General features: G+C 39.2%; 1 protein-coding gene across 2 annotated transcripts in view; it reads right to left on the reverse strand.

The window, feature by feature from the left end:
* Positions 1-13,778, reverse strand: part of ctnna2 (catenin (cadherin-associated protein), alpha 2) — a 246,859-nt gene that overhangs the window by 86,424 nt on the left and 146,657 nt on the right. For both annotated transcript variants that reach the window (XM_086034022.1, XM_086034023.1), the window contains one exon: positions 9,955-10,035. In XM_086034022.1, the coding sequence (XP_085890148.1) occupies positions 9,955-10,035 (81 nt within the window). The remainder of the gene's footprint in view (positions 1-9,954; positions 10,036-13,778) is intronic.

Below are 13,778 nucleotides of genomic sequence, written 5' to 3' on the forward strand. Positions count from 1 at the left end.
AAAACTGGACTCAGCATTTAGTGCAGTGGCTCATTTACATGAGACAGAATTGTCCCCTCAAAACAGGATGAGTTTAGCAAGGCTAAAAACAGTAGGATTTGAAATGTGTTGCCTTTTTAGATTATTTGGACAAAATGTCAGACACATTTTTCAGACCCCAGGGAGCCATATTGAATTGTTTAAAGGAATGGTCAAAACATGGCTTTTAATACTTACGACAGCAATACTACAACATTTTTCAAGATCTTAAATGCAATCCTGTGAAACTCAATAGCAAACTCGCAAAACTTCTGGAGACTAAACATAAACATTTTTTCCTTCTAAATCTTGAATTTGTGGACTGTGGCAGCTGTTCTGCCTTAACTCCATAACAATTAGGAACAGATGTACCAATCAACAAACTAATGGCAAAAATGGAAATGATTTCAACATCCCATTGAGGAGAGCAAGAAAACGGGAGCCAAACAACATGTGAGGCTGTTGTGCCATGGGGAATCCTTGAATTAGCCATCAGTCAAATAGGGCCCACAGAGATGACTTGACAGATGCATTCATTATACACTGAATGATAAGAGCTAAAACACATGGCTCATTTCAAACAACTTATTCAGCTTGGTTACTAGATGCATACCAATTCAAACAGAAAGCCATTTTGAACGCTTAGTCTTTTCCATGATACAAATGCATCCTTGTCCGTACTTGTGGCCAGAGACATTGCATGCTCTTGTCCCACCCTGGTAAAAATAACTTGCCATCCTGTGCTCTTGCATTTATGACTGCAGTTGCAGTTTGGAACTCAAAACCAACGTTTGAGCTTAAAAATGTACTTATATTAGTGCATATATTTTGCTACACAGCCAACAGCAGTTAGAGCTAAGTCATCAACTCTTCCTGACTGCAAATCTCTCACCAGGCCTGACAGCTTAAAATATTCCAGCACATCAAGTTTCAGTATTTAGGTGTAGGAATGTAATACTTCCAAAGCGTGAACTTCAAGTGTTTACTGTAAATGCAAGCTTCAAACACTTCAGTGTATACAAACATAATATGGAAACTTGGGATTGGCATACTATTTGAGTATATTTAGCGAGAATTACATTGACTGAGTGATCATTGCGTTGAATGATTTCATAAAGCAAATGAGGCAAAAAACGCAGTGTCCTACAACCAAAAATGTCATTGTTGATTCAGTTTTCAGGCTTAAGAACAACACATAACCTCAGCCATGGGAAATTGAACCTACAGTACATCGTCCTCTGGGCAGCATTATTTTCCTCAATGGAACACTGGCACTCAAATTGAAGCTCAGAACATTCAAAGAGGGTTTATCTCATCACAATAATGATCACATTTAAAAATGTAAGTTTGAATGATTAAGTAATCATTAATGTAATCATAAATGTATAACATACAATAAAACATTTATCAAACTGGGTGAGTTGGAGCCCAATACAGCTGACTTTGGGCAAAGGCCACTGGCGTACACCCCGCACTGGTCGCTATTCAATGAACAGGGGCGTGTGGACAAACAATCATTTCACACTCACACCTATTTTCAATTTACCTAATAACCATGTTTTTGGGATGGGGGGGGAAGCAGAAGCACCCGGAGGAAACCCACATGGATAACATGCAAATTCCACACGAAACACAATTTTTAAACCCAAATCCAATGACTGTTAGTCAGATTTGCATTACCATGTTGCTTGACTGGAGGCAAAGACACAATCTTATGAATGCAAAGCATAAAATGCAATTCAATTGATTCAATTAACAAGTGTACAAGTATTGTAAAGACTCGTTCACTTAATTTTCCATTTAATGTCACTTCTTTTTTGTCCTCCAAGAAGCCAACACACTGGATGTGCTAAAGTACAGCCAGGATGCCAACATAAGAATGCTAGCCTTGAAAATTAGCATCATAAAGTCTAAAATCTTTAACAACATATTTAAATAAATGTCAACATTCTTTTCTGGTGCCCCAATACTTTATTTTATATAACTTCAAGAATGGTGTGATGAAATACTGAGCTAATCTTTATTATTAGTACAGGGAAGATGTCCTTTTTTTCTGTGATTGTGCGGTATCATGCCTGTCCAGTTGTACGCTTTCGGTGTAATTTGTACGGGTGGAAACACCTTTTCAAACATGTATGCCATACATTGCAAATCTGTACGGCCAATGTCAATTTTATCAGTGTTATCTGTTCCTGTTTTTGTCACCTAACCATAGTCGGGAGACGCGGGAGAGCGCTTTCTCCAAGGCTGGAGTGGCCTCCGGGATCACGGCCATCGTGCGTCATTGACGTCAGAAGGAGACAAGGTATCTTCCGCGCTCCTCCTCACGCATGTGTATAACACACCCACACATCATACATAAGCTGTCACAAATATCCGCAACATCATGTTTATTTATTTTTTTTCTTTAAAGCTGATTTCTGATCACGTGACTAGCGATTAGAAAACTATGTGTAATGTGTAAGATTATATACAGATATGTCCTGGCAAATTACAACTTTTGTAAGATTCACTACACCCGGGTTTGACAGGTATGTGATATTGTTGGTTATGTTCTTGTGCTTAAGTGGCCAAACCTTGATCCGGAGAACCTCAGTAATTATAGGCCGGCTTCAAATATCCCGTTTATTGTGAAAATTCTCTAAAAAGTTGTAGCGCAACAGCTTAATGACTATATGGCCGCTAAAAATCGATTTGCAATTCTTCAGTCAGGATTTAAAGTCCAACACTCTCTTGTTAAAGTGACCAATGATCTTCTCCTAGCTATGGGCTCAGACACTTCATCAATACTATTCTTACTTGAGCTAGTGCTGCTTTTGACACCGTCAATCATAACATATTATTAGAACGCCTTGAAGGATGTGTTGGTATCTCAGGCTCAGCACTTTCTCGGTTTAATTCTTACCCCTCAGAAAGGACGCACCGTGTAATTCATGGATATGCGACTTCTGAGTTTTGTAAAGTTACATGTGGAGTCCTGCAGGGATCCGTATTAGGACCCCTATTGTTTAGCATCTACATGCTGCCGCTTGGTGACATTATACGTAGATATGATGTAACCCCTATAAAAAGTACAGTTAAGTCTATTTAGTATTGATTGTTAATTTTGCCTTATGCTTAATATTTTCTCCTTGAGTTTAATGAGAACTGTTTTAAGATGACTGTCGTACTTGAAAGTAGCCACTAGATGGCACTTTATGTCTTTGTTATGCGGCCAATACGGCGATATGAGCCTTGCATGCTGGGATTGTTACACAGCAGAAAAAACGCCTGTTCGGACCAAAGTACAATAAGTCTTATGAGAAGCTGAGGATATTTTTGTCAAGTATACTGTCATATTTTGTTTTTTGAGTCCATACACTGTGAAGCCGTTGATGGGGAGTTCTAGATTGCTCTGACGGGTGGATTGGTTTTATTTGTTTTATGATTGAGTCTATCTTTTAGCATGCTATGTTGCTAATGCTAGTGATCGTCGAATGGACATTTTTCTGTACGGTTATGATTGTAAAGTCTTTAGTTGTTTTTAATTGTCGTCTAAAACTAATCGGAGTAAGATATGTAAGCGTAGACATGTGTTAAGTATATTGACTTTTGAGTTTTGGAAAGCATCTATTTTCCTTATGAGAGCTGTTTATTTTAAATGCGTCATTCCTGGATGTCGTGTCTAATGGCGGACAATTAAATATGTGGAGTTAAATATGTACGTTGAATTTGTGTTTTGTAAACATTTTCCTACATTTCGTTATAGACGTAGATATTGTACATTCATTTTGAGGTAAATGCAAATCGCTTCAATGCCATGTGAATTGTAAAATGATTGTTGATTGAATATATTCTGTATGTTGTGTAACAGTTTTATTAATACTGTTAATTGCATAATGATATCTGAATAGGTTGTCATTAATTTTGTAACCAGTATTAGAAGTTACACTTAGTTACAGGAGAAATAAAATATAATACTGTACAATAATTCATTGACTCTTAATTTGAATTCCTGCTATGCAGATTGTTTTTTTTGTTTTTTAATGCTGGATCTACATCCTGTAAACAGCGTTGATCACACCCAGGGTCTCTGTCTGAGGCGAGGAAGGGTTAAGGATCATCAACAATCTTCATTACCTGGAGATTCGCACCTGGACCAGATAAGATTGAACTGAGCAGCCATACATTCATACAATACACACATACATTCTACCCGGGTAGCACACACACAAACACTGAACAAACGGACAGACATTGGATATCGTGCAGCGATTATATTATACCCAATTATATATGCCGCTCGAGATGACAAACCCGGCTAATTGTTGTAATTTAGAGGCGTGCCTTGCCGAGATCAAACAATGGATGTCTCTCAATTTGTTGCTCTTTAACTCCGATAAAACCGAGATGTTGATTATTGGCCCTGCTCGTCATCGGCACCTATTTAAAAACACCACTCTTAGGCTCGATAAATGTACTATTACCCAAAGTGATTCAACAAAAAAATATTGGTGTTATATTCGACCCAATGCTATCTTTTCAAATGCACACTAAGAATATTACTAGAACCAAATTTTTCCATCTCCGTAATATTGCTAAAATTCATCCAATTCTGTCGAATAGTTATGCAGAAAGTTTAATCCATGTGTTTGTTACGTCTCGCCTCAATTATTCTAACGTTTTGCTCTCTGGTATTCCCATGTCTAGTATTAAAAGTCTGCAGTTAGTCCAAAATGCCGCAGCAAGACTCTTGACAAGGACGAGAAAGTTTGATAATATTATTCCGATATTAACTAATTTGCATTGGCTCCCAGTCCATTTGAGATGCAATTTCAAGGTTTTGCCTACAATATATTGCACGGTTTAGCACCTTCCTATCTCGTTGACTTAGTGATACCATTTGTTCAGATCCGAAACCTTTGGTCACAAAATGACGGCCTTTTAGTGATCCCGAGAGACAAAATATAAGTTTGCAGGCTCTAGAGCGTTTCCTACTCGGGCACCGATACTTTGGAATGCCCTACCCACGGATATTAGAGGCACTACCTCAGTAGAAATGTTTAAAACACGACTTAAGACTTATTTGTATGATTCTGCATTTAGTTGAACTGTTTGTTTTGGCCTCTTTAGTGCCGCTTCCATTCTTTTTCTGCCCCCTTTTCCCAGGCTTGGGAATTAGGTGATGACGACCAAATTGGAGGTTGCTGTTTCGATCCAACAGCAACTGACTGCTACAAGATTGGAGGTTGACCACATCCTCGGAGGCGCTGCTATGGAGATTTCTACATTGACCATTGATCTCCTGCTCACTTCACCGATGTCATCTTCCTGCAGCACTTCATTTGATTAACTTTCACATCACTTTAACAAACACTGTATAGTACAATACAATACAATACAATTTTATTTATATAGCGCATTCCATAACAGCTAGAGCTGTAACAAAGCACTTTACAAACAATACAATAAATAAAAAAACACAACAAAAGGTTGTGATACATGTATTGATAAATATAGATATCAATCATATAAAATATAAATAAAAAATATAAATAAATAAAGCTAAAAATTAAAATAAAACCCCATATACAATTGACACCGAAAAAGAGCAGAACATTTCAGGTCTGATCAAATGCCAGAGAAAAGAAATGTGTCTTCAACCGGGTTTTAAAAATGGACAGAGAGAGGGCTTGCCTAACAACCAGTGGGAGGTCGTTCCAGAGGGAAGGACCAGCAACAGAAAAGGCTCGATCCCCTCTGAGGCTCAGCTTGGTTCTCGGCACCTCAAGGAGCGCCTGGTTCGCAGACCTGAGGCTGCGGGAAGGTGCGTAGGAGTGGAGGAGCTCAGAGAGGTACGACGGGGCGAGGCGATTTAATGATTTAAAGACGAATAGGAGAATCTTAAATTGAACCCTGAAATGCACTGGGAGCCAGTGAAGGGAGGCCGGAATTGGTGTTATGTGCTCGATCTTCCGAGCTCCAGTTAGTAGGCGGGCAGCAGCATTTGGACCAACTGGAGACGTTTGAGGGAGGACTGGCTGACTCCCAAATAAAGTGCATTGCAGTAATCTAGCCGAGATGTAACAAAGGCATGGATGAGTGTTTCTAAAGTGCTGATGGGAAAGGAGGGGCTTTACGATAGCCAGTTGTCTAAGAATCTCAACTTTACAGCAGCACTGATTTGCTGGTCCACACTGTATAGTACTATAATGTGTGTTCAATGTTGCCCACTCTGCATCCATTGCATCCTGATCATCCTGGAAGGGGAATTCCCCCATCTGTGATCCCTTCTCAAGATTTCTCACTTTGCCCCAGATTTCTGTGTATGATCTGGTGCATATGTGAAGCCCTTTGAGACTAAATTGGCATTTGGGCGTCACCTTCCTCACTGTATAATATCTACCACTATAGTTGGAATTAGCTATCTGACAATGCCTACACCCTTCTGTAGCCATTTTAATTATCCCACGGATATGAACTGAAGTGTTCAATTAGACCACAATAACACAGTTACACAATTTGGTCCAATGTAAAAAAAATAAAATAAAAAAAAAACATTTTTTTTTGTAGTTTGTTCTTATTAGGGTGGCAGGTGAGCAGGAGCATATGATCCAAGCTGACTTTGGGTGAGAGGTACACTCTGGACTGATTGCCAGGATTCGACCTTGCTGCCATGTTAGGAATGTATTAAGATATGTTTTACTCCGAAGACATGTATTTGGCAATGGAGCGTACAAGGTTGACATGGGCAGAGTGTACAGTGGGTAACGAAACGCTTAGTATTCTTTTGTATTCACTGCAGAACATCAGAGAAAACAATGTTGCACATTGCTGGTGTCATACGGCGTGTTTGCTCCAACGTGCTTTAATTTACTGAACACAGACTGTCATGTGTGCTTGTCTGCTCATTAATTGATCCCGCTTTTTAACACAAGAGGCAGATACACTTGAAATGCCCATTAAAGCAGGTGTGCTCGTCCCCAATGGAAGGCCCTGTGCTTCGATGAGGCAAAATGACACCTGATGTGGGGTATTATAATATCAAAGCTCTTTGTAATGCCTATATAGGTGCTTTGCACCCATTCTGTCAAGCCAACTCTGGAGTCAATAGAACATCCCCTTTAAAATGAGTACCGCCTGCCAGCTAGTCAGACAGCCTCATCAAATGCCCCCCTGGGAGGAAGGGAGTTATAGTTTCCCATCTGGAATAATTCCCTTGTCTTCAAAAGTTGCAAAGGACAAGGTCACAACTCTTCTGTTCAAGTATCGGGAATGTAGCATGACACCAAAGTTTGGTTCAGGAGCAAACTGTAAATGTCTGTGAAGACAAGGACCCTTGACGTTCACTTCAAATATGAGCCGACCTTTTCTGAAAGAAGCATTTTTGAATACAGTTTCTAAAAAGAAAAGGTGTGCAATGAATTTCGATTTCTCCATTATAGCTACTGTGGAGCCTTTTACAGTCGGAAAGACTGTCTTACCCTGCCTTCCTTTCCTTTTGTCATTTTCACGTTTGTCTTCAATTTCCTGATTCTTGTAAAACATTTCTTGGGAGGGTTTAAAAATCTGAAATATAGCAACATTTTGAACGTGCACTACACTTTTTCTTTGCAATCTCAGACAGATATTGGATTTTACAGAGAAGACATGCATGCAATGCTCTTTGTCATCTTCCATCCATCCATCCATTATCTATACCGCTTATCCTCACAAGGGTCGCGGGGAGTGCTGGAGCCTATCCCAGCAGTTTTCGGGCAGTAGGCGGGTGACGCCCTGAATTGGTTACCAGCCAATCGCAGGGCACACAGAGACAAACAAACACACTCACAATCACACCTAGGGGCAATTTAGAGTGTCCTACCAAGCATGTTTTTTGGAATGTGGGAGGAAACCGGAGTACCCGGAGAAAACCCACGCAGGCACGAGGAGAACATGCAAACTCCACACAGGGAGGCCGTGGCCGGGATTGAACCCACGACCTCTGAACTATGAGGTGGACGTGCTAACCAGTCGATCACCGTGCCGCCTCTTTTTTATCTTATCACAATTAAAAAGAAGACATAATAAATACAACTCCCTTCCATGGGTTATTTTAAATGTTCAAACTCAAATGTTTTATTAGAAAATACAAGCCAATGCTCCTCAATCTTTTTTTTTTCAGTACTACTTTAATTCTTAAGAAATGGCAGTGAGTCACTATCCCACTTTCCTCTGCCTGTTGAACGCAATAGTGTTCCTTTTTTTTCAATGTCCTTGTACAAATGGTACAAACAAAGTCCTTCTGCCAATATTGAGAAGTAGTATCAGAGCTGTGCGAGGGACCGGATTGGCTTAGCAACTTGCTGCACTAAGGTTGACTGCATGATCCTATCCTAAAGATCAGTAAACACTGCAACGCAATCTTTACTGTTGGTCGAGACCGAGATTGAGTGCAAAGGGATGACTTTTTTTCAAGTACTAGGAACTTGCTTTCATCAAGATGTTGCTTCAGTAAAAGTGTGAAAACTAATGCAACTACTGTGCTAAACAGACGAATGCACTCCACCATGATAAATCACGTGATGTTTACATCGATCTCCGTTACCCACGCAGCTGTAACACGGGTGATCTGATTAACGTAGTGGAGCATGTAAATGGCAGATTCCGATCCGGAGATTTTCAAGCAGAATGACCAAAAAAAGTCTCCATGTAAACCCGGCTAATGTCACAGTACAGAAAAGATGGCGAGTTTTAATGTTTTGTTTTCATGTGCCTTTCTAATAGCAATGGTTAACTTCTGTTTGTCTGTTTTATGGCCATTGAAAATATTAAACTGTGACTTGAACACTGTCTAAAGGTTATAGGTCTGGTCTGAGCGTTTAGAGTGCAGAGAGGAGATTTACAAAGGCATAGTCAGTTTTTTGAACTTTGGAATTCGGTTGCTATATTTATTGACTTTTGTAACCCCTCTAGCAACATTTTTCACAAAGCGACTAGCCATTTTAATCCCCGCTATGAAAAAGACAACATGAGCAGAATCACTCTTGACATTGTTTTGCATAGGAAAACAAAAGGGGTCCTGTGAAAGGAAATTGCAGAGTCAAACACGCAGAACATTGGCAAAGACATGTTGCCCATTTAAACTTTACAAAAGCAATGATTTATTGACATGTTGGAATGTTTTAACCTGAGGTAAGTGCTTCCAGGCCGTCAATATTTTTCAGAAGTTGCATTGCCTCACCTATACAGCTCATAAGAAAGTTAAGGAAGTGAGCTGTTACTGTATGAACAGCGGAGTCATGCAGTTTGACTGCTCATTTTCTGACATTACACTGTTCAACATTTAAAATGTATTTTAAGGATGTCCTAAAGAAATTGATTTTTTTTTTCGTGTTAGCAATAGTAAAGAATTTTATTTTATTATTTTCAAAATTGGGCGGCACGGTGTTTGACTGGTTAGCACGTCCGCCTCACAGTTCAGAGGTCGTGGGTTCGATCCCGGCTCCGGACTCCCTGTGTGGATTTTGCATGTTCCTCCCGTGTCTGCGTGGGTTTTCTCCGGGTACTCCGGTTTCCTCCCACATTCCAAAAACATGAATAGCAGGTTAATTGAACACTCTAAATTGCCCCTAGGTGTGATTGTGAGTATGGATGTTTGTCTCTGTGTGCCCTGCGATTGACTGGCAACCAATTCAGGGTGTCCCCCGCCTACTGCCCGAAGACAGCTGCGATAGGCTCCAGCATGCCCCGCGACCCTTGTGAGGATAAGCGGTATAGATAATGGATGGATGGATGGAAGATGACAAAGATGGATTATTTTTTAAATTATTTTACAGCCTGAAACAGCAACAGTTTGTAGGACGATGATGATATATATTTTTTTAATTTTGACATTTGCTCCATCTTAATTCAACATTGTCCTTTGGAAAAATACATTAAAAAATAAAATTGAAGTGACAAGAAAATAACACAAACCTGCCGACGTAAGTCTCTGGTCTTCTTGGTCATCTTGTCAATAGCTGAGTTCAGTGGATCTCCTTTCTCTTTTCTGCCAGTCTGCAAAAGAAAAAAAAAAAAAACATCACAAAACAGCAGCATCAACAACATTAATGCAGTGCCACTGTTTTAAACATTTCAACATATGTGATGATCTCAGTGCAGTGCACTTTGAAAATGCACTTCATCAAAGAACTCCGACTGACTTGTTAGTTTTCCATGACACACGGAGTCCGTTTGCAATGTTACCTAGCAACTGTACCTATCTGGCAAAATTGAATTTGGCTGTTGCCAGGTCCCCCAAGGATGACTTCCTCACATTGCCAATTGTTGCTATTGGTTTAAAGAGGAAGTGTGCAACCACATGATCTAATGACTATGTTGTGATTAATTACATGAATGAATAATCAGAAGAAATTTATGAATGTATCAGGAAATATGACAAGCTGTAATAAATATGACCACCAGATTAATACTATTCTGAATGTAGTCTACAGAAAGGGAGGATTATTTCCCATTAATTTGAACTGTTTTTATTAAATCACTGCCAGACATTTTCAGACTCTCATTCCCTAACGTTTGCAAACATTTGAAAAAAAACAACAACCTATAAATTATTATTCATAACACTATATATATGGAGAAATGTGATGGACGAGCTCAGTGAGTTCCACCCCTGAGTGGTTGTAGGTTCAGAGATGCAATTGAGCCATTGACCAAGGAGACTAGTAACTCAAAAACTAGTCCCAGATTCCACAGCACAAACCAACTGACATATTCACTACAAATATATTATTGTTACGACAGTAAAAAAAACATACAAATGTTTATGAAAAAGGTGGTGGTTGTGATGGTAACTGAGTCTTGAACTGATTTTTATCACATCACATTATTTGCTTTTAAATCCATGCAAACATGTAGTTTGTGACAACATTTCTATTTGTAAGAGATTTTTATCAAATTCATGACTTTGTTAATTCAACATGAAACGGTTCACTATTTTTGTTGTGCATTTAAAAGGGTACTGAGATGATCAACAGATTAAAAAAAAAAAAACACTCTGATCTTCCGACAAAGCAATACCAGCATACAAAATTAGTTGTGTTGTTGCTAGGCAACAATCCTACAGTTTCGCCCCGCATAGCATGAAGGCAAGCACAAGCTCATAAGCCTTCGCAGGGACGTGTATGCCTTCTAGCATCGTCCAATGATGAATTAGCTCCAGGAGCATCAAGCACAACTGCAGTAAGGAAATAATAATTTGGCTCCTACATCATACAAGACAAAGTTATTTTGTGCAAACTCATTGCAGGATTAGTGACAAAGCCACCGGATGCTTTCTTAGATCCGCTGCATCTGGATGTATTATATTATTGATTCATATTAGGGCACTTTGATTGAAATTGGAAAGGAAATTAATTGGGCATTCAGTGGTTGGCTTTGCTGTGCTTCAAACCAATACAGGCAGCAATGTGAATGCATAGTTGAGCTCTTCTATGCCAAAGCAAAGGACATGACATAATTAGTCAATGTTCTGTTGCCTAAAAAGACTAATGTGTCCTTTAGGCACCAGTGGGACGAAGAGGATTAAAGATGCTCAGCACCAGAAAAAAAAAAAAAAAATCATAATAATGAAAAAAGGAGCTTAACAGGAACATTTCTGCGCACACTGTGAATTCACACAATTTAATGCATAATCAACAACCTTAATTGAACTGGGAAAAGCAGCAAAAAGCCAGTCTGTATGTCTCAGCAGTGTTTAGAGCATTAATGCATGCACTGCTAAACAATTACTTTTACTAAACGTCGCACAACCACAGTTTACATTTTCTTAAATCTGTGAACAATCTCATCTGAGTAAAGAAGATTAACATATCAAAGTACTGCCTGCCTAAGAGGACACACAGTACCTGTCCCTTGTTATGTTAGGATACTGCTGACATTCAGAAGGTGTTTGAATTTCTCATAATTGCCTAAAGTCTCATTTTACATCTTTGTGATCTTTACAACACAGCATTGTGGGGAACGGGAAGATGGAGTTCTCATCTTTGTGAGTGCGCAAAAAAAATATGAAACAACCAATTAAAAACACCATGCATGAATTTCCCCATCACAAATGTTATAAACAAGGCAGATGAAAATGGTGAATCATAGGTTAATCTCTGTGTCACACTAACACTCAGCCTGGCTCAGTCAAAAGGATTCGTACACCAGTTTTGGCTGACACGCATATGTGCGTGACAAATAAAGTGGAACAGACAAACAGACTTCCCACGTTATATTTATTTATGCGCCTACATTTTTATCTCTGTTGGCATACCTCCACCGCTATTCAGGTGTCCCCTGTAAGCAATTGTGCTCTCGGGCGCACTGCTATTAAAAAACTTGACACTACAGTTGGCTGTTGATTCAATTGTCTCACATACAGTGACACTGATTGAATCGTTTTGTACTGCCACATAATGAAATGTTAATGATTGTTATTTTCTTCCCAGTTAACAGGTGTCCAAATGATGTTTCTCTGCATCTATTCCTAACTGCTCTCATTGTTTATGTCAACACCCTACAGTGTGTAGCCTCCCATGGAGAGCATTCAGGACAGTTCCTAGAAATAAGCAAGTGTGCATGGACATGGAAGAAGGTGTTTATGACATATTAGTAAGATACCCACGACCAATTGAGACAATGGATAGAGGGGTGCTCCAATCGATTGGCCGCTGACCGATTTTTGGGGAAAAGTCAAAAATCAAGGATGTGTGTTAAATATTTACAGCATAGGTTTTGACATTGACAAAACAGTCAGTCTTGAAAACCGTTTGACAATTGAGCAAGCTATTGCTTATTTTCAATGCACATGCGTTTCTTTATTTATTCACATATTTACAGTGTAGCAGAGCACTATGACCTGCCGGCGTCAGATTTCTTCTTCAGGTCATGTACGACTTTATGTGGGTGCCACCCAGAGTTAAAAAAAGTTGGAAACTGATTAAACGGTAACTATTCCTAAATGTTACTTGAAACACTCCTCTTTTTCTTGCACAACTTTTTTTGTACTTGAAATGAAATTAGTCGTTAAATTATTAATTTCATACTCATACTCCTGCAGGACTGGCAACAGGCTTACGCCACACATTTTAACCCAAATGCAATTCTATTCTAATTTAAATTGTGATGAGTGATATGGAGTATTTTCATCCCATGTGATAATTTGGTTTCATTCTAATTGGAATACAAGGCTCCACGAAAACATTACTAGTGATTATATTTGTGTTAAATCCATATACATCATTTGCAAACAGCTGATTTTACTTGGGAAAAATAATGATCCACATTTCAAAGTATTTTCTGACATCTTACAGACCAAAACAGTAACTGAATCATAATTTGTTTGTGCATTTTCTGCACTGTCAATTTGAAGAAATGTCCGTTTTTGAATGATAAAGGGATACAAACTGAACAAGTGTTTTTTTGACTGCTGTCAGACCAGTCTAGTCATCACACTCTTTTATTACGACGCCATACCGTTGGCACATGCATAATGTGGCTTGGCAATGTCTCGCTGAAATAAGCAGACATGTCAGAAAAAAGATGTTGCTTGGATCGCATCTTATGTTGCCAAATGACCTGTTTGTACATTTCAGCACTAATAGTGCTTTCACAGATGTGCAATTTAACTATGCCATGGGCATGAACACAACCCCGAACTATCACAGATGCTGGCTTTTGAACTTTGCACTGATAATACAGATGGTCCTTTTCCTCTTCAGCCCAGAGGACTAGGGCTGGGCATTATTTAAATTTGG

Source organism: Filicampus tigris, chromosome 6 (genome assembly GCF_054856515.1).
Source record: "Filicampus tigris isolate MCC_2025a chromosome 6, RoL_Ftig_1.0, whole genome shotgun sequence".
Taxonomy (NCBI): domain Eukaryota; kingdom Metazoa; phylum Chordata; class Actinopteri; order Syngnathiformes; family Syngnathidae; genus Filicampus; species Filicampus tigris.